Source organism: Caloenas nicobarica, chromosome 5, assembly GCF_036013445.1.
Source record: "Caloenas nicobarica isolate bCalNic1 chromosome 5, bCalNic1.hap1, whole genome shotgun sequence".
In the NCBI taxonomy this organism is placed as follows: Eukaryota; Metazoa; Chordata; class Aves; order Columbiformes; family Columbidae; genus Caloenas; species Caloenas nicobarica.
Window position 1 is genome coordinate 5,493,789 of NC_088249.1, and position 21,787 is coordinate 5,515,575.

The following is a 21,787-nucleotide window of genomic DNA, read 5'->3' on the forward strand; positions in this document are numbered from 1 at the left end:
TTTGTGGTCCAGATTCACAGCTACAATAAATAGTAATGGAAGAAGCAGCAAGTGTGGAGAAGCATCTTTGTGCCATTACTTGCAATAAATCAGTGTTACTCCCAAAATATCTTGTGAACTTCATGGTAGAAGTAATCAGTCATTCCAAAATGTGTTGCTGTTATTTGCACTAATATATGTTATTGATGTGTGACTCTCAAAAGAAACTTGTCTAAGCTTTTTTCCTGTTCTCAATTTTTTACATAAAAATATTCCATAATACCTAATCCTTGCATTATTTACACCTATCTAGAGATAAATCATTTTAAGTTAGCTGTTATATGTTCCTTCCCATATTTTCACAAAATCAAAGCTCTGGCTTTTTCTTAAACTTTGTGTGGAATTCCCATTCAGAATCTGAAAAAGCAGATATGTTTTGAATCCTTTATTTTAGGGTTGTAAGTACATTTTTCCAGCACTTGATGCCATGAAAATGTGTAGAAGGTTTAAAAGTAAATTAAAGGGTGGGGGGAGGATTGTAAGATGTATTGAAAGAAGAGAATTCCAATAAATTAAACACAGATAGCAGACCGACTCCATTTGTTATGTCTTCAGTGTTCGTTCAGTCTGTATCTATAGTTTGATCAAAATACAAATGTATTCATTTAGTGGAGACTGTATGTTAAATGTATTGCAGTTACAGGTTGTGAAACTGTGTAGTATAGGTAAACTATAAATTCCTTATTTTTGTACAGCAGAACTTTAGCACTAGCACAATGTAGAATAAACTAGCTGTTCAAAATTGCACAATAAAGGAACTTGGCAAACCAAATCTGAGATCTTTGCTTCTTATTCAGATTTAAGAGTGTTAGATTGGTTATTTACTAAACACTAGATGGTAAAATGAATTTTTGGCTAGAGATTTTGAGGAAATGGCAAGCTTTTGAGGTGTCTGTGGTGTGTGGTGTCATGTATTTAAAACGTAGGTTTCGAAGTAAACAGCTTAAAGCTTTTGCGTTGCAGAGTTTGGCACTGGTTGAGGGCTAGACTGTTTCCACCGTCTCTCGCAAATAATTTACACAGCCTGACTGCAAAATACAGCTGATACTTTCTGTAAACACACACAGCCCTGAAAAACTGTTACATGCATGAAAAGTAATTCACAATTGATGTTTTTAATATTTTTAACTAAAAACGACTGGATATGTGTTGGTTTTAAAAGCTTTTCATGTGCCTTATTTCACTAATTAATTATAAAATGGAAACTTGGTATGCTTTTCTGGAATTATCACGTAGGGCAAAAACAGAATGCTAGAGTGTTTTCCAAAAGTGATGCTGGTGAATTCCAACTACTCTTCAAGCTGTGTAAATGCTTTATTACGTGAAGAATAGTGTGCGTGTACATATGTGCATGTATATATATGTATGTACATGTGTGCTGCAGTATTCACTTGAAGATCAACAGTGACAAGATTTAATAATTCGTATCTCTTACAACTCCTAAGAGCTCATGCTTACAGAGAAGCTGCTGAGATGCATGTTAAAAATGTGTTTGTTCTTTAAATTTCATAAAATCCCTATTTAAAGAGCAACTCTTCAGGGGTGGTATGGTCTGAAATCTCTAGAGTTCAAATAAAATCGTGTGCTTATGACTTGCAAAAAAACCCAAACCAAACAAAAAATAAAAATAAAAACAGGCCTAAGAATAAAGTTAAAGAATAAATTTCTTAGGAAACGTGACACACCGTACAAATTCTCTTCACCCAGAAGTTGGAGTGGATCAGCTTTAATAACTGCCCAATATTCACATATCCCCTAAGTGAGTTGAGGATGGAACTGTGTCTTAGATGTGATGTCCCTGGCTTTTCATTTGTATGGAATAGTTCTGAAAATGTGCATGGTGCTGTAATGCAGTGAGGTAAAAGTGTCGGCTAATATACATACAGTCATGAGAGTTTTTTATATGTTTAACCTTTTATTTCTTGAAATTATTATGTTTTCTGTGATGGTGATAATCTTTTATTTTCTGTTGCAGCGATAAGGCTGATGTTAATATCTGCCTCATGACCAGGGCATTTTGTTGGAAAGATACTGCATCTTCTATCATATTTAATGTATAGCAGGAAAGCCATTAAAGATTTTTTTTTCCCCACTTTTATTAGATAGCTGTGTATTTCTAAAACCAGTGTGCATGTTAACAGTTTGTCAAATCTGTTACAGGTTCTTTTTCTTATGGAACCAAAGTTAACAATTACCATGTTGAATATGGTCGGTCGTATTTTTTATATACATATATATATAAATATTAACAGAAGTTAAGCTGCCTTTTTATAAAACTGAGTGTTTCAATCTTTTTTAAGTTAAATTTGGACTGCACTTACAAAAAAAGTACTTCTGATTCCCAGAGATCATAAAGAAGCAGGGTGAAGGAGTCCCAGACTTAGTCCACGTGATGCGTACGTTAGCAACTGAGAGCATCCCAAACCTCCCACCAGGGGGTGAATTGGCAAGCAAGTGAGTGCACATCAGTGTCAATGTGGTTTTTGCTTTAAATCAAAATTTAACTGTAAGGCCACTCTTAAAAGTGGGGGGGGGAGGGAAGAAGGGTACAGGACAAAAGGTGATGATCTATTCTCTGGTTTTTATTACTCAGTTGTTCTGAGTGAAAAGCTCAAGCGGAAGACCATAGTTAACTATGAATCGCTACTAAAATTAAATGTCAAACGGAACTTTTGGGGAAGGGCTGAAGGGTTCTTTAAGAGTGGCCTGAGTGTATCTGTTTCTTGTAATTAACTGTGTTTTCCGGGTGGGAGGGTACATCTGAAGATGGAAAAATAATGCACTGACTTTAGTAGTTACTTGGATATCTAGTTCTACACCTTGACAAGAAGCAATATTATATGTTTTGCTTGGCAGCTTTCTTTTCTTGTCTGCAGCTAAAGCAATATTGTAATTGCTTAAAAGTTTGCTTTCGTATCCCTCTGCTTGTGATAAACTTGAAAACTAGGTAGAAATCTATCAAAAAAGAAAAGTGGGAAGTTGAATTTACAGCTTTCCATAGGCTGGATTTGTCCTTGAGGAGTTCAGTGTTGTCGGTCTGCGGCTTTTCAAATTGATGTTGAGTCTTCAAGGGAGCAATAGGCTTAACTCGTTTGCACCCCAAACCAAGTGCTTTTAGCTTCGAACGATTGTTCATGAATCTGTGCTGTCTTAAAGTGGACTGGGCACTTACGGTCCAGGCTATATTTTTAACCCTTCAGAGTATAATATTTTTATTGTTACACCAAAAGGTGAAGAGTCTAGGTATGTAATTGAATACATGCTAACTGAACTGTAAAGATGACTTCTACAAAATAAAATTGTTCTTATATGAACTGTTTGACTAGGAAGAGAAGAGATGGCATTTTTATATATAATAGCGTATATTTAGGTTGTGTTGCTGTAGTCTCAAGTATCAATGAGTCAGTTACATGTGAAATACGGCACACACATTTATTTTTTGCAGTCTCCTTTGGCTCGCAGTGGCATCATGGTTGTGAGGAAGTGCTGAAGTGACCGACTTCCGTGGGATTTTGTCTTAGTGATGATGGTAGTTTGATTAGGGAGTGTTAGAGGGATGGATTTAATTGGGCGTTAGCATAACTCAAAACACTGCTGCCAATTGTAAAGGAAAATAATGCTTTTCAAGAAACCTGCCTTTATTTGGAATCAAATATGCCAATTTCTTGAATGATAAGGCAAACTTTACAGTTCGTACATGCGCTGTACTTTGGGTGTAATTGCTTGTTTTTATTGCTTTAAATTCAGCCTCTTCTTCCATGCCCTGTAATCATTCACTAGATTCACTGTGACATTTATACTGCTGCATGGTAGTTCTGACTTTTTGGTGTGATGAGATGATTATAAAGCCCATCGTCTGCTTTTTTTTCTTCTAATACACTCCTTTGTGACTGCTCTGCATGCATCCATCAGCAGCTAAAAGGTGGTTCTTTGAAGTTTGTTCTGTATCACAGTTGTAGTCTGATACTTCGTCATACAGAGTTCTGCAGAAAGGGGGTCTGGAAGAAAGTTGCTTTTTAAGTCTGATCTATAATTCCTGTCTTTAACTCCCCTCTTTCCTTCCTGCTCCCCATCCAAAATTGTTTCCTTACTTGTTGGGTAAGGCAAAGGCTTCCTCTTCCTTCAGCCTCACTTTGTTTTTTGAGTATCACTATTGGAGCAAACCTTTTCACCCTGTGTACAAAAAAAATCAGGTTGCTCATTTACATGTTTTTTGCAATTTTTCTTTTAATATTTTATCAATACATTTCCTATCAATAGTAGAAAAAAACCGAGAATCACAGAGATGAAAGTTGCTTACAAGCTATCTTAAATATGCTAAGCAAATATTTTTCTTCTTTAAAGGAAGAAACTGTCAAGATGCTTGAATTAGTTTTTTAGTACTTTTTACCAAACAAAATTTGTAGCCTGAAGATATTATACATAGAACTACTTTTTGCAGTTGTTTTTTTTTTTTTGAGAAAAGTTGATGGAGAATATTAGACATATTACTGTAAAAGTGTATTTTATAAAGTAAAAGAAGTAATTTACAAAAGAGAGAGTAGAAATTTTTCCAGGCTTGCACATGGAAAGTCCATTTCAGAATGCAACACAAACAAAAATGTACTTCAGAATACAATTTTTGTGCATCTGTAAAATGAAAGAACGCTATTCCCCTATGAAAGTGCCGTAGAACTGCAGGGGTTCATCGGACACACAAATGACCAGGGCGTTCAACGTCCATCAAGTTTTCTGATGCATTTTTCCAAAATAAGAGACTTCTCACCAAACCGAACAGCATCACAGCCTCGTCTCCATGTCAGATTGAGCTTTTCTCCTGCTGAGCTCTGAGCAGTATCCTGTTTTTTCCTTGACCCTAAAGATTTTAAAGAAAACGGTAGCTGTGTCCAGTGTTTAAGGACGGTGCTAACTTAAAGTAATCTTGGTTCTGTGAATTTAAAACCTTTTAAAGTTTGAATTTTAAATTAAAATTGTACTTAGGGAATTCGACTTAAAAAAAGACACAGCCTTAAAATCTCGTCTCTTTTTTGCTCTAGACGGAGTGTGATTGAAGCCGTTTATAACAGACTGAACCCCTACAGGAATGATGATACTGTAAGTATCCTTTCTCTTACGTTATCTTTCCCCCCACCTCAACTATTTTAGCTGTTTTGTAAAGAAACATATTGCCAGTACTTGTTAAAAAACTCCTTCCCAAAAAAGCAATAGCAATGTTGTGCTCTTTGGGCTATGTTTTGTAGTAGTTTTCTGCTGTCTTCTGCTGATCGTAGTCTCAAAACTCTGGTATGGTTGATTATTTGTCCTCTGTAATTTCATCATTTGAATTCTGCCTGGGCTTCCAAATGCGTTTCTGCCAAATGGTGCAGGGAGTCAGGTATACTTTTTTTTTGCCCTCTTATGGGAGACATTTTTCCCCAAATATAAAGAAGAAAAAAAGCTACACTTGTAGGTTAAACAGATTTGTGACTGTCAGCTTTAAGGATATACTAATAGTCCAAATGGACTGTATAAGCACTTCCATTCTTAAGCACAGAGCATCTTACAGCAGACATGTACTTTAAGTTCTTATATGTCTGCGATCAGAGGGACAAGAATCCACTAAAAAAACCCAACAACAAAAAAAAAAAAACCCCACAACAAACTCTAAAATATGAACAGGGATCCCAATTGCACTTAGATCACTGGAAACAACGTTCTGTCACCAAAAGTGCTGTATTTCCTGAAGTAGTTCAATTGATCCTTATCAGCAAAAATTACTTACATACTTAGATGTCACACAGGTGAAATGCATCCAGACATAAAGAATTGTGCGTTGGTTTTACAACTGGATGCTAGTTTATTTGGTGGTTCTCATTACATCTTTAGCATAAAATTTCCTAAGTAGTGGCTGAAAGATAATTCTTTACCTTCAAAATACATTCTATAGTATGTTACTGTTCTACAAATGTGCAGTATGCAAACTTCTCTTTGTGATGATGTTGACAACTTGGATACAGACATTTGCATGCTGGATAGCTGGCGCGCAGCTCTTGCGGTTTTACTCGCTATGTTTTTATTCATCCTTGCACTTGGAACAAATACAACCATTTTGGTCTTTCATAGAAAATTGCTCTCCTTTGCTACTTCTGGTCTTCGAGAAAAAACTGGAGGTGGTACTTTTGCAAAGGGTAATTTTAGTGATTTTGATTTTTTTCTTTTTTTGTACTACACCTCCATGCCAACTGTTCTTTATGGTTTGTAATGAATTCTGTGTGCAAGTTTGAATGAAGGGTGCAGAACTTTAGTGCTAAGAAATTGTCGTGTGTGGCATTGCTAGAGACTTAATTAGCCTCTTTTCTCGAAGGAATAATTCAGGCAGGGCTTCTACAGAGGAGTAACATTTCAACCTCCTGCAGCCTTAGTAATGGTAGGGAAGTGTAGCTGTGGAAGCATCAGGATAGACTTTTATTAAAGCTCATTGTAGCCCGTAATTACATAGGGCAGGGTAGCAGGTAATGCTGAAACAACCCGAGTTGTTAGTTACACAAAATCCACTGTTGCATGTGGGTCTAAAGGATCAAATTTTAGGGATACTCGGGCACTGAATGTGTGGTTGTAATGCCATGTACTGTGGCCATATGGTTATGATTTAGAGCACGGCGTGTCTCTGGTTCCAGTTTTTTCGTATATACATTTTTTTTTTCTCCTTGCGGTTTTATTACCATCCAAAATTAGGGTTTCATGCAGTTGCCCAAACTACACTTCTGCAACCTTAAATTATAAGTGTTAAAATTGGTCTGGATTATAACAAGGTGTCCGTTGATGAGCGCATCAGCCTGTGCAGTGAGGGAGGGCTGAGAACACTAAAGATGGTGATGATGATAACAAATCCTGCTCTTTTTAACACACCTGTGTAGTAAGTGTATCCATTTTGTATTACTTCTAACTCCTCTGGGAATGCTTTTGAATCATGCTCCTAGGATATTATTTGTAGGAATGATAAGGCTGTTATAAAACACTTGGTCAGATTTTGAAATGTCTTGGTACTAATGCTTCATTACTTAAGCATATGTGTTTTTTAGGTGCTTCTAAAATGCTGTTTCTGAAAGGGGAGAGAAAACAGACTCCTAAAATGATTCAAGTCTTTACCCTTTTCAGTTTGGATTACCCAGAAACTGCTGTAACTATGGGCACTCCAGACTTTAAAGGGCTCCTTCTTTTTTCTTTAAGGATTCTGCCTCAACCGATGACATGTGGTAAAACCGCTCATCCAGCTGTGGAGTTCACGTTTCATCCTTCAAATGAAAGTGCAGCCCAACCTCAGTGACCCTTCTTAAGATCCATCCTCAACCTTAATTAAAGAAGGGATACGATGAGTTGGTGAGAGTGACTACAGCAGTATGACATCTAGCCCAGGAACTGATCTTTTTTTGTAAAACAGACTTCTGTAAACGTGATTTCAAACCATAATTCATGTTGTAAATCAGACTCCAGCAATTTATGTTGTATGATTTTTGTTTTTGTAAAGTGCAATTGTCTTTGTACAAAATGCTCATATTTAATTATGAACCGCTTTAAATCACTATAAAGGTTAGAAGAAATGTTTGGCTTGTGTGATGCAACAATATATATCCCTTTAAATTCATGTTGTGGTTTTGGATTGCAAGGAGCAGCAGCCTAGCCAGCTAGATGCTCAAGAGGTGCACAAAACTGTAAAGATAACTTGGTTTTATATGAAAGCTGAACTTGTGGGCAACTTACCAGAAACTACAGTGTGTAAATTTGCTTGGCAATGGAAAAATAACTTAAAGAGTAGTGCACATTCTTCAAACGTGTATATTACTTCCTTGGACGTACTCCTGCTCTCACATTGAGTTAAAAGGAGTTCTGATTTTGACTTCAGTGGGAGTTAAATCACCCCCTATTAATAGTAACGTGTTCATACGCAGATGAACCTTGGGATTAGACTGCCTTGATTCTTTGCGCCTCTTTTTTTCATTAACCCTTACCTGAAACTACTAATCACTGAGCACGAACAGGCAGCTTTCTACGTACAGTAGGAGTCTGCAGCATTTTTACAATCCTGATTGGCTGGGTCTGCTGCTGTTCCAAGTAAAATACTTTGAATTCCATTTTATCAATAAAGCTTGATTTAACAACCAAGAAATTTATCCATAAATGTGTAATTCCTTTTTTTCCTGCCTTTTTAAATGTCAGTGCCATTGTAAATGATATTTTACTTGTGGAAGAATATTTTTATTAATTGGTAGCCCATTTTTAAAATGGGTAGGATTTTGATTACTGCCCAAGACATAGCCATATGGTAGAGGATGATGTGGGATTAATGTTACCCTCTTTTTAAAAATTTTTTTTACAAGTGTGTGGGTTTTTTTTCCCCAGGCTTTTTGTTTTGTTGGGTTTTTTCCCTCCCCACTGAAGATGTGCATTGGTTTGAATTTGCCTACTGTTTGATAAAAATACATTTGTCAAAGCCTGACAATCTTTAACATTTTATGGTGTGTGTTTTTAATTGACCCACTTACTTAGAATGAGAGACTAGTGGTTAAACAGTACTTGTGATTTGAGATATAGCATGTTGACAATATTTAACTGTTCGTTGTTTAAAAATTCTAATTTAAAATTTTATAAGATAGTAAACTAATTTCATTTAAGCTTAGCTTTCTCCCATTGAGCATACAAAAAATTAAGTTTTCAAGTCAGTCGTGTTTGCAAAACTGTTGTTTTGTGCACCTTGTATTGTCTTTTTGGTTGAGAATATTGTATTTATTATGTAGTTTACTCATTTAGTAGGCAGATTCCCCAAAAGGAAAATCAGTAAAACAAGTAGATTGTAACATTTATTGCAGTTAAACAGAATCAAAACTTGGTGTATAATTACTTTTTGATAGGAAAATGTAGTACAATGCATTTTGCTATATTTGTCTTTCCCTAACTTGGAAATATACATATTTGTATATATAGCCTTAAAACTAATGCAGAATTAGGGAACACTGAACAGTGAAAAAGTAACTTATAGTGTCTTGGAACTAAGTATAGTATATACCAGCAAACTTTTCTTTTATCCCTCTTGTCTATGTGGGGTGCTTAAACGTAACTTCATTGTATTCAGTTTGTAATCTGTTCAAGCATGAATGAAGAAAACATAAGCACTATTTGTATTTATAAATTTATAGCAATTTTTGCTTAAAGAACCAGTTCCTTACCTACCTATGAATAAATGCTTAAAATGTCTAATTTTGTTGTAGAGTGCAAAACTATAATAAAGTTATAGCTTCACAGGCACCTAATTAACAAGCATATTTAACAATACATGGCGTATTAGTGCAAAAAGCTAAACCTAATTTAGGACGAGGCAGATGGATTTCTGTCCTTTCTCATAGAGACTAAAGTTTAGGTTTGGAAACTGCAAAACCTTGGACTGGACTGTGGAACCTTTGAGTTTTTAAACTTTAAAAACCAGAAGTAAAACTGTGGTGTGAAAAGCCATACTTCTTAATCACTTAAACTGTCTCAGTGACAGATGATGCATTTGAAGCCTCTTCTTCTGAGGTCTCCTGAAGGTTAGAAAGAAATTAATTCTGCTGTTGCTACAGGCAATGTTGGTAGGTTTGAGGGCAGTGGAAGAAAGCCCGTTTCAGGCCTTTCTTCTCTCCCGCCTGTGTTCAGCGTTTTGATGAGGTCAGAGCACTGAGTGTATTATGTATGCATTAACACTGCCATTTTAGATACAGATTTTGATTACAAAATAGATGAATTAAGTATATGAAGCATCTTAGAAAAGGGGCAAGCTGTACTTTTCACTGCTCTGAAAAGCAAAAGGCACTTTTGCACCTTTGTGCATCTCCTTCTTGCACCAGAAACTTTTTTTTTAAATGCTAAAAACATTAGCACCTCAGGGGCAAGGCAGCAATTTTTTTTTTTTTTTTTTAAGTATTGTGTGCTATTTATTTCCCTCTTAGAAAAAAAAAAAAGATTCCTGTGTGACAAAAATGAAAATTGTGTGATGTTAAAAGATGTATTTTTAAATACATGTTCAAATAGGATGGTCCCAATTTGCTTGTTTTTAAAAGGAAATGACATTTGTAAAGCTACTGTGCTTCGTATGCCATGCAACTTTGTTTTCCTTCTACTTTTGGCAGCTTCGCTGGCTTCAGTTTCTGTGAGTTTTGTTATAGTCAGATTAAATGTTTCACTGGTTGTTCTGGGAAAATACCTGTACTGCTTTATAGACAAAACTGTTTCCAAAAAAATTCTCACTAATTCAGCATTGAAATATGTTCAAGACAGAGGCTTCTAAAATGTGCTTTAAAACCAATGTTGGATTAACTAAATGCAGTTACGTTAAGCAGGGTCGTAGATTTGCAAGGCTTTGTAAATGTGTTGTATCGATAGAGTCCCCGGTACACGTGGCGGGGCAGAAATCTGCGGGTCCCTTGTGAGTTACAAAGCTCGTACCAAGCCAGGAGTCTGCACCGCAAAAACCTCCATGTGGGGCCGTCGTTTGTTTTAATCGTCCAGCAGAAGGCAGAATTGGAGAGAGAAATTCCATCCATTTGTCGTTAAACTGTGCTGAGTTGCGGTAATCCTAGGATGTGTCATATTAGCGAGGTGCCTGATAAATACGGAGTGGCAAATGAGTAACGGTAGCACTTGCCATGGCAGCTCATGCAGGTGCCCAAGCCAGTAATTTTAACATGTACTTACGATAAACTGACTTCAGAGCCCGTTAAATTGTTTATTGCAAAGCTGGTACTGTCTCAACTCTATATAGGTTAAAATCTGAGCCATTTTGCTCAGTTCAAGAATCGGAAGCTTCAAAAGGAGGTTTATTTTAGCAAGATAAGGGCAGATTAGGTAACATTTATTCAAGGGAAGGGTTGTCAGGCATTGGAACACGCTGCCCAATGCAGTGGTGGAGTCACCGTCCCTGGAGGGGTTGAACAGACGTGTAGACGAGGTTCTTATGGACATGGTTTAATGCCAGTGTTGGATTATGATTAGACTTTATGATCTCGAGGGTGTCTTCCACCCAAAATTATTTTCTGATTTTATAGTAATTTAGGAACTAATGATATGGATTCATGATGGACTTATGTCAAGACTGAACTATTGCTATACGCCCTTTTTGTGCCAGCACTTGTGCTTGTGTGGCCATGCAGTCAGGAGAAAGGAAAGCGATGTGTGCTCTTCAGCTGGGTAAGTCCATGTACCCACATCCCACAGCTGGATTCAGGGCAAGATGGGAGCAAAGGAGTGGGTGCACCACCCCTTCTGCCTCAGTTTGGGAAAGAACACCCTAAAAGCAGATAAATGATCGACCTGTGTAGGGAATATCAAAGCCTTTGCAGATCTTTCTCTGCTCTGTACTTAAGACAAACATTTTGCTTTGGTAAACACTCTTTTCTTTTTCTTAAAACTGGAATTGTGAGACTGGTTTTAATGTCTTGTGACCGAGTTCCACGCTGACAAACTTATTTTCTGTTCTTTCTCTAGTAGGCAGCTCTGTCCGGTGGGACAGACAGCGTGGCTGCCACAGTTAAGTTAACGATACAGTTGTTACAGTTCACCTTATTTCAGTGTACGTCAGGATTTCATCGTGCCAAGATGTTCACCTTCGTCCCTACCTGCACCTTCTTGAATTGCTTTTATGCTCAAATGACTTGATGTATTTAAATTTCTTGATATTTAAACTTGGCCACGTCTGTAATGCACTAACCTTTAGTAAAACATTACCCTTTTCCTCATCGTTTGGCAAATACAGTATTTTAATACAAACCTGATGTACCTTGCCATAGGTTCAGAAACAGCAAAACCATGTAGAGCTATAGAGCTGTACCTTACAATTTTCTGTGGAAAATGGAATTGTTACTCTGTGCCAAGCTTCATGAGGTGTAAAAATAAGGTCTCCCAGATAACTAGTGTAGCTCCTTGTTCCTACAGCTCCCAGTGTCGGAGAGGATCGCAACCTGAGCCTTTATATACCAGTACAGGCTCTAAAGTCTCTACTTTGCTGGAGAGAGGGTTTTTTTAACTCGTTAAGTGGTAAAAAGAGGCTCCGCATGTCAATTTCTAGGACGCTGTAGTGCATAAAATGAATACAATTCCTGCTATAAGCTGTAAAAACTGAGTAAAATTTAAAAGTAACAATCTGGGGCTGAGTACTTTTGACTGACCTGTGAAATATCGATCAGAGAATCCGATGTTTTGCGATCTCTTTCCGGAGTGTTTGCATGGTCTGCAGGTCTGTACAGACCTAGGTGTGCACCTTCTGAAACACTCTGGAGCCTTATTTTGCTTAATTTTTTGTTTTGTAAATGAGGTAGCAGTCACCTGGGCCATGGCATTTGTTCGCAGAAGTTCAAGCAGCTGTAGGAAAACTTAAAGCTTTTGTTTATTCTCATGGACCACTAAATGCTTTCAATTAAAAACTAAATATACAGGGTGCTAAATGTTGAGTTTACATCATGTCTCACTGAAAACTTGTTTCCAGAAAACTCTACAAATATTTCTACTATTAATACATGAAAAAAAATGTCTGGAGCTGTTATCTTCTGATTGTGTTTAAGTTATTGATCTATAGAGACTTAGGTCCTATGCATATTCCTTGCTTTATCTGTGTCTTCATTTGATGTTCCTTTTGAGTAGCAGTAAAACAAAACTGATTTTGATTTTTTAAATTTTTTTTCCCTTTCATGTAGATACTCTTCTACAGTCACTGTGCTTCCAAGCTAAGAGAACAGGAGTGATAACGGTGTCTTAGGAAGGGGTTTTGGGGGAGACTTGCTTTAAATGCAACAATAACCCCCCCTATCCTTTGCAACCACAAAATTTGGGAAAGTGGGCTTAACGTTACAAATGCCTTCTATAGAGTTAATGGAATAGCTCTATTCTGAAAGTGTCAAAACTTCCGTAGCAGTGGGATGACAGGTCAGATTTCTCGAGTATATATTGGTTTATACCTAGCTATGTTTTTACATGTACTGACTCCTGGCCAAATGCTTTTTAAAATATCACTCAACATCTACTTTTTTTTTTCCTCCCCCAAAAAGAAAAATAAACCAAATTATGCTTATGACTGTGTAACCAGCCATTTATTTGCGAGGGTGAGCGCTGTGTCAGACGGTACAGTTTTCCTTGGAGAGCGCTACGTCTGCGCTTCTCAACTCATTCAGTATCATCGAGCCAAATCTGAAATTCATTTTTGTTTCCATTAACTGTGTGGCTCTGAAGAACAGGTGGGAGTGCAGGGTTTTTTACAGCTAAAGTAGACATACTGTGAGTAAACCTCCAGAGTTGAAGGAGTTGCTGTTGTTTTTTCTGAGCAATATCTTTGAGAAGAAAAATGAGAAAACTGAGACTGGCGCGTCATAAAACGTTACATTCAGTCAATGCCTATAGACTGAGGTCCAGAGTTTAATTTTGCTTGAGTTACTGAGTTCAACCTGGTCTGAGCGATGGAAATACAGAGTAGCCGATTACATTTTCACTGTTGGGATTTCAGGCTGAAGCACAGTGGTTTTGTTCAAACTACAGGCGAAAATTAAATTAATACAGCCTTGGGAAAATCAGGCACGTACTTAACTTTGCATCCTGCTGACACTGGTGGAGCTTCACTCACAACATATAAAGTTTGTGCATGTATCATTAAAGCCTTAACTGTCCCACTTTTGGAATGAAAAAGAAATGTAATCTTTATTCAGTTTGGGGTTTGAAAAAGCTTTTCAAACCCAAAGGGAAGAAGGCGTTAAAGTAAAATGTTAGATTAATTGGAGAGAACAATTTCATAATTCTTTAAACACGTAAGTCGGCGTTTTTCTTCTTTTAAAACATCAGAAGGGCGCAGTTTAGGAGGTTCGGTCTTTGATGTAGTGCTTTTAAAAAAAAGGATGAAATGCAAAATGAGTTACCCAGGGTGGAAAAACAGTGAGACGCTAAAAATCTGGGAATAAATGTGCTGAATTTAACGCAGCATGATATCCACGTCCAGTGATGGAGCTACCGAAAGGATCTTTGTCGGTGTTTTTAGGGGAATGTTTTATTTTTGCTGAGTGATGCTGGACTGCCAAACTCTCAAACTGGAAACTGGGCATTATAAAGAGTCCCAGTACGTGAGATGTGGCAGTACCTGTTGCCACACGTTGACGCTTGTGCAGCCGTTTGATGCTGGAAATTGCGATTTCCCAGCATATGTGTTATTGCTGATGGTGCGATTCACAGTGACCTTGAGTACCAAGAGTTAAGTTGTATTTATTAACTGGATCTAACTCTTTGGTGCCAGGAATCTAGTTTTTTTGGAATAAGTGCTGAATTAGGCAAATGTTCTTGACAAATTGTGCTGGGTAGTTCAGTACTCGAAAAACCAAATTACTAGCGACGAAGGGTTAATACGAGACAAAAGCCTAGATCCTCCAAGCCAGGGAATACTGGATATTTGAAAAGTGTGAGGTTTGATTGCCAGGACTGGCTCTTTCTAAATCCTTCCAAGCAGAGATTTTGGTTTCTAGCATCTGTCTTGTTACTAAGACCATGTACAAACATGCTGAATTAGAGAGTTTTCACCTGTCTGCTCACAGAATTGACTCCACATCGTATCATAAGAGTCTCGTTTGTAGTGACATGCTGTGCCTGTCTTTTTAGAAAAATCATGACCTCTTTATATCTATTTTTTGGAAAGTGTAACTTTTTTCATTGATGACCTGTATAAATGTGTGTTATGAATGGAGAGATTTAAGCTTGAAAAGCACGTTTGCAGATTACACAGCTTCATTATGGAATTTATAAATTTAACAGAGTAATATACAAGAGCATAACTATTTTCCTTAAGTAGAATGTATAACAATAAATAATAAATTATTCTCCACATAGTTCACCCACTATTTACAGTTTTACACAATTCAGACTGTGTGTTTACAGAAAGTTCAATAAATGTATATTTTGTACTATGTACAGATTCCTGGTCCCAAAGAAAATGTGTGAACTTAGTTTCTAACTTAACTTTTGAGATTGTACTTTTTTTTTTTTCTTTCATTCTTTTTTCTTGGTTCTGGTTTGGAATCAGTTGAACAAACTGCGTTATGCCTGTCAATGGTGGAGGCTTGCATTGGAATAAATGGGAGTTGGAAATATTTCTAATCTACAAAAGTGATTCCACTAAATAAAACAGGCAATTACATCGTGTGTGTGTATTTGAGTGATGTGCTGTAAACCGCTTTCACATCTGTTCTGTCGATACAAATTTACAAGCTTATCAGGCCTCCTTCAGTTTTCTGATTCAAACTAGTTGTATTAAAATGGAATATTGGAGTGCTTGTTTGCATCGTTTTTAGTTATAGTAATAAAAATTGCCCTTTTCACTGTTTTTCCCCTTACATATTGAAATTCTGAGATAAAGCCACAGCGTTCTCCAAAGGCCACCGGTCTGGGGCTTTTGGGAGAGCTGGGGGTCAGTTAAGATGCCCAACTTTTGGAAAATCAAGTCACGCAGGAGCAAAATCTATTTGTATCTTCAGCCCTGATTCAGCACTGGACTTCTGTAACGTAATTTGTAAGAGTTTAAGGATGCTAAAGGATAAAATAAATCTTTGCACTGGATTTAGCCTGTATGATTTGGAGGAAAATGACCGTATGTTGTTGGTTCACGTTTATCTTCCCTGGAAATCTTTATTTATCAGAGAGCTGGTAGGATTCTGACAGGGACTGTACAAATTAAACCGCGGGAGGAGGCGGGAGGGTGTCCTGCTGGCACCTGGGACGTGGAGCGGAGTTCTCCTTTCTAGAGATTTGGCCCCATCCTTTTAAGGATGAAAAATCAGAACTACGGAGTTGTCTGGCAAAATGAGGGAATGTTTTCCATGGATTACAGACTGAAATTGCTACGATATGACTGACGATTTGCCTTGATCCACATTAATGGAGCAAGCATGGGAGACAAAAGTATACCACTTTGTTTTCTAGCTCAAAGTGTATAAAAAGAATGATTTATCCCATCTAATTGGAAATTTACATTTTAGTGTCTTTTTCCTCAAAGCCAAAGAATAATATACCTGTGAATAGCATTGTTGGTTGATTTAAATGTGGGGTTTTTAAATGCTCGACATGTAATAATAAATTTGAATGTCATTGAAGGTATTTAGATAGAAATGTTAAGCTAACTTAAGGTGTTAATTGTAGCTGAATTTAATCAGCATGTACATGGGCCGATTGAAAAGAGGGAGAACACTGAAGGCCAGCTAAATCATTTTAACTATTATTTAAATTTTAGATTTCAGTGATTTTTAAGAATGTAAGAGTTTATTCTAATGCAATGTAGTTCTGAAGCAATGAAGGTCAATTTGGCAAAGAGTAGCAAGAATAATTGTTTACAGTTACTGATACAAATAACTAAGACAATTATCCCTCCAAATACGCATATACAGATGAGGCTTCGGGAGCTGAGTGAACGTGGTCTGTGCTCTCATTGGTGAGCCTGCAGGAGTGGAATTCATCAGTATAACTAGAATTCCTATATTGATTAAGTTAATGTGTAGTTAGCAATTTTATTGTGAACTCTCCAATGTTTTTACTGAAAGTAGAAGAACTTCCCATTATCTGCAGCCTTTCCAAGATCCTACTTAGGAGCCAGGGCTGTGAGACAGATTTATTTTCTTTCCCAATTAGCAAATTTTCTGGTGTTCGTCCTCTACTTTAAGAAAATATTTGCTAGCCAGGTTTTAAATCCTGTTAAACAGGACTGAAAACTTTGCTGTGACCTACCACTTAGACTAGTCTTGAATTAAAAGTTTGCTAAAAAAGCATTTAAATCTGTGAGTTTATTTGTACGGTAGAGCAGATATGAAGTAAATACAAGTAGCTACATGAATTTTCTCATGTTTACGTCTACTCTTCAGTAGTAGAAGTATCGGTGACACTACTCAGTGTCTGGCTGAACCTCTTTAGGAAGCATCATCTTGCCAAAGCTGCATCGTGGCTCTTCCCCTTTACACCAAAACAGTCCAACACAGTTTGCTGCCAGCTCACGAATCCCAAGTATAACATGGTGACAAGAGTCACCTTCCTTTGAAACTTGAATCCTGTCCCATAAACTATAAAAAGGTACAGGATAAGGCAGCTATGTGTAATTGACTTCAACAGGATAATTCAAGGTATGTTACAAGCGTGCAAGAAAAAAAAAGGCATTTAAGGAAACAAAATCTTTTTTGGTCTGCTTATAAAATAATCTGTGATGTCCTTAGACCAAGATCTAGACAGCAGGAATAGGGTATTTGGACATGGGTGGCCTCCAGGTCTTTTGCAACTCTGCTTTTTTTTTTCTTTTTTTCTTTCTCCATTTCCTACTAATCCAAATTACCTTTTCCAAAAGGCCAGAAGCCTTTCAGAAGTATTTCTTTAGAACAGTAGTTTATTGGTTTTGTTGTGTTCACGCCTATCATGGATATAGTGGGACTCTGTTACCTGAACAATATGAAGTGACACGATCAATTTAAGTCAATCTCAATCCTAATGTTTTACTTTATATTAAAAGTGTCCTTAAGTATGCGCTTCAGGGTTTTTTTTTCCCGTTGTTGCAATATTTTGTTTATTTGAGGGATTTTAGTGTTCACCTTTGGCTGTCTTCGAAGACTGCATACAATTGGAATAAGGAGGTAAATGATGTCCCCCTCCAGTTGGTTGTTCTTTTGTTGTTGGCTCCCAGTACTGAACTGGAGACTGGCAGGATATCAGGAGTCAGCTTTGGGGGCCTGAAAATAAGGCTAATTTCAGAAGACTTTTACTGAAAATATTAGCAATGAAATGTACACAATAGATTGAAATAATGTAAGTATTTAATTACAGAAGTATATTAGCTTAATATTTTTACACTCTTAAAGCTTACAGGACTTTCAATATCAAAACTTTATTGTTCTGTTGAGAAACATTAGTAGGTGACCTGCCTCATAGGGCTGAATCTTGCCCCAGTTTCAGGTTCTGAGGGTGAGGGACTCAGTTTACCTGTGTCTGAACACTTTGGCGTGGGCGCAAATTCAGTGCTAGAAGAAAACTGCTCCAGGCCACAGCCCAGCTTTTATCATCTAGTAGCTAATACAAAGCTTTCGTATTGAAATTTGATAAGGGGCTTATCACCTTGTTTCTAGGTAGACTGCAACCTTTAGCCTAATTTTTATATTCCCCGTGTACGCAAATCCGTTTGGTCTTGTTCTGCGGTTGGTTCTTGCTTTGCGTGCAGTGAACCGCATTCCTTCTGCCACCCCTCGCGTGCACCCAATCCCTTTGATTTTTCATCCTTAACCATCTCTCTTTTTTTGGCCTGAAGCTTCCAGAGCGTTCTGTGAAAGTCTATATTCCCTCTTGCATCTTCTGTGTGCGTTTCCTGTATTTTTATCCTATTAGGAATAGCACGCGCTTGGTTTCTTCGACACCTGGTCTAACGGGGTTTGAGGCCCTTGGGTGCACTGCTAAGAAGTTGAACTCTTTGAACGGCCTGTTGTGCCAGCGACATTGGGAGGCTGAGCCCACCGGATCAACTGAGCCCAGGTGTTTGAGACCGCAGTGCGGCCATCTGCGCTAAGGCCGGTGTTTGATACGGTGCGGATCGCTGGAGGGGTGGCCGGGGACACCACGTGTAATGAGGGGCGGTTGAGAGAGGCCCCAGCTTGGGAGAGGAGCAGGTGGGAGCTCCCATGCCGGAGTCCTGTGGTGGAACCGCGCCTGTGGGCCTGGGCAACGCAGAGAGGCGCGGGCTCATTTGGGGCCACGAAGGTGGTGAGGAGTCTGGAGGGGAAACCATACGAGGAGCGGCTAAAGTCACTTGGTTTGTTCAGCCTGGAGAAGAGGAGGCTGAGGGGAGGCCTCGTCACAGTCTACAGCTTCCTCACAAGGGGAGGAGCAGGGGCAGGCACCGAACTCTTCTCTTTCGTGACCAATGACAGAACCTGAGAATGGCAGGAAGATGTGCCGGGGAGGGTTCAGGTTGGACATGAGGAAAAGGTTCTTCACCCAGAGGGTGCTGGACACTGGAACAGGCTCCCCAGGGAGGTGTCACGGCCCCAAGCCTGACAGTGTTCAAGAAGAGACTGGACAAGGCCCTCAGACACATGGTGTGAACTGTGGGGTGTCCTGTGCAGGGACAGGAGTTGGACTCGATGATCCGTGTGGGTTCCTCCCAACTCAGGACATTCTACAGTTCTATGGCCTCTACGGGCACCTAATTAATGCAAACACCTTGTCTCAGCTTACCCGACTGTGTGTAGAGATTTAGTGCATTTCCACTGGGTAGGTCCTGCCTTGACAGCATCTGCTGAACGTTCCGGCCCAGATGAAGCCAGTGAGCTCCTCGCGTGTTTAAGACTAAGCCCATTCAGATGGTTTTTTGTGGCGCTGAACCCACAATTCATTTCCTCTACCGTTGCTATGGGTTTTTCTGAAAGAAGAAAGAGAAACAAAGGAAGACACAATTGTACGCTCTACATTAGCGAAGGCAGAGAAAATTAATAGAGCTACATTTGAGCTTTTTTTTTTTACTTCAATATTGCTTAACTTCAAAAGGTCTTTGTACTGTTGCCTGGAAAATGTGTTTAGTCTAGTGAACTGGTGCTGGTGTATCGTGTTCTCCGTATTTTAAGAGCGTATGCTTTTAAGCAATGTAATCTCTCTGCTCCAACTTATGAGGTTTTTTAGAAGTAGTGGTCTCCAAACTCCTTCCCAATTCCTTCATCTTTATCACTTTAAAAATGCTTTATTTGTTTAGCATAAATAACTTCTGTGCTTTAAGCACTGTATGAGAGAGCAGACTCCGTGCATGTCAGCGAAACAAGAACTTTACTAGTTCTCCTGCTCTAATAAGGATGATGGAAACAGCCATTGGAAGCGGAGTTTCTCCTAAGTAGTAACACAGTAAGGCTCATTTTAATCTGTGTGCTGGAGCATCGTGAGTCTTAATATTGCCACTCTTTGCTACCCAAATCGCAGTCAATGGTTCCCTCCTGTGTGTGAATGCTCTGCTCATTGGGAGCAAACCCCTTCCTTCTCGTGCATTGGTCATGGCTTACGCTGTCCGAGCAGAACAGCTTTAACTTTACAAGTCCTGAAGGACATGAGCTTAAGTGCAAAAAGTGAGACATTGGCAATTGGATATATCACATAAGACTGACCCCGTGAGTTTTAGTCCTGATTCCTAGTCAGAGAAAACCTTAAGACAAAGACACTGGACAGCCCAAGCCTTCAGGCCAGCTGTCTCTTTTGACATATATTTCATTAGGCAGTTGCAGTTCCTGAATTACACACGTTCTTTGTCTATTACATCGTGACCCCTAGCACAGCTGGTGATGGGTTGTTGTTTGGTTTTTTTTGCAGGGGAGGAGGAAAACTGGGGTTTGTCTTTTCTGATCTCATGGAAATCAAATCTTTATGAAAAGAAAGCAGATGTTTTCCTCTCCTGCTCTGAAGAAGAAGAGCTGGGAGGGGCTGCTTCCATAGATCCCTTTCGCTCACCACCAGGAGGATCTTGGGCCCGGAACCCTCGTATGTATTAGCTCAGAGAAGATGTAGCTGTTTTCCTTTTGCCGTGCATGGACAGGGTCATTGACTCCATTCAGCTGAAGGCTTTCTCTAATCGATTTTCAAAACAGTCTGAGGTCGTTGCGTACTGTGCCCTACAGCAACCCAAGGATTTGTATATCATGTGCTTTGACCTGATTCTTTTCCCCCCCCTCCCAGCATCCTGAAGTAGATCTACCACGCTTTGTTGTCCCTCACAAGCATCTGGGGAGGGGCAGGGGGAGAGATTTGATTTGATTTTTCAATTAATGCCTAGCAATCTACGTGTAGCATCAGCTTTTGGCTTTCCACCGCCCAACCTTTGGTGTCATTGCCCTGAGTTACAGCCCTGATGGGGCTTTTGCATGATGTGTTCAAACTGTTGGGACCTGTTCTGGCAGCACATTCACAAAAATGTTTATGAAGCCACAAGATCAGACCATGGGTCTCTAAGATGCGAGGGAAATACACGTTTTGAGTCTTTGCAAGAGACAGAGATAAAGGCGTCACTTTGTGTAGATCTGGTCAAAGCCATTTAACATTCAAGAGCTTTCTTACTCGTTAGACTCAGCTCAGGATGTTTTGTTTTAACTTGATACTTGCACGAGTTAAAATGTTTATACGGATCTGTCCATGCATGCGGCTGATGCTTTCCAGTCAAACATAAACAGAAGATACTAACAGAGTACTTCTCACAGCAGAAATTTAGAAATGAAAGAAAATTCACACAGATTAAGAGTAGGGAAAGCTTGCAGCGAAAAGAACTTTAGAACAGGAAAAGATGTTATTTCTCTAGATTAAAATGTTAATTAGCTAGACTAATATTTGCACATATTGCATACTTACGTATGATATTTGATGCAAGTATGAAAATAGGATGACTCGTTTTTTAAATATAGTTTGGCAAACCAGCCTATTCCTGTATGAATGTCAAATATGGTTTGTGTTTAAAGGGAGTCACCCTGCTGTCAAAAACAGGCGTAAAAAGTCTCAAGACAGTACCCAAGCAAATACATGCCTACATTCCAGTCTCGTTTAGGAGCACAATCTCTAATTGCAAAAGTGCTTTTGAAAACTGTATTAGGAATTTTTTCCAGCAGCAAATCAGCTATTTTCTTTGCAGAAGCGAACAATGGAGAACTGACCTAAATACACACAATTATGCAGGAAATTTTGCTTTGAGGCACAAAATGGAATTGTAGGCCGAGTATGAAAG

The 21,787-nt window shown here is 38.6% G+C and overlaps 1 protein-coding gene across 2 annotated transcripts in view; it reads left to right on the forward strand.

The window, feature by feature from the left end:
- Positions 1–15,582, forward strand: part of PPM1A (protein phosphatase, Mg2+/Mn2+ dependent 1A) — a 35,912-nt gene extending 20,330 nt beyond the window's left edge. For both annotated transcript variants that reach the window (XM_065635078.1, XM_065635080.1), the window contains exons 4-6: positions 2,385–2,493; positions 5,076–5,133; positions 7,249–15,582. In XM_065635078.1, the coding sequence (XP_065491150.1) occupies positions 2,385–2,493; positions 5,076–5,133; positions 7,249–7,278 (197 nt within the window). In that variant the 3' untranslated portion in view covers positions 7,279–15,582. The remainder of the gene's footprint in view (positions 1–2,384; positions 2,494–5,075; positions 5,134–7,248) is intronic.
- Positions 15,583–21,787: the final 6,205 nt, after the last annotated feature.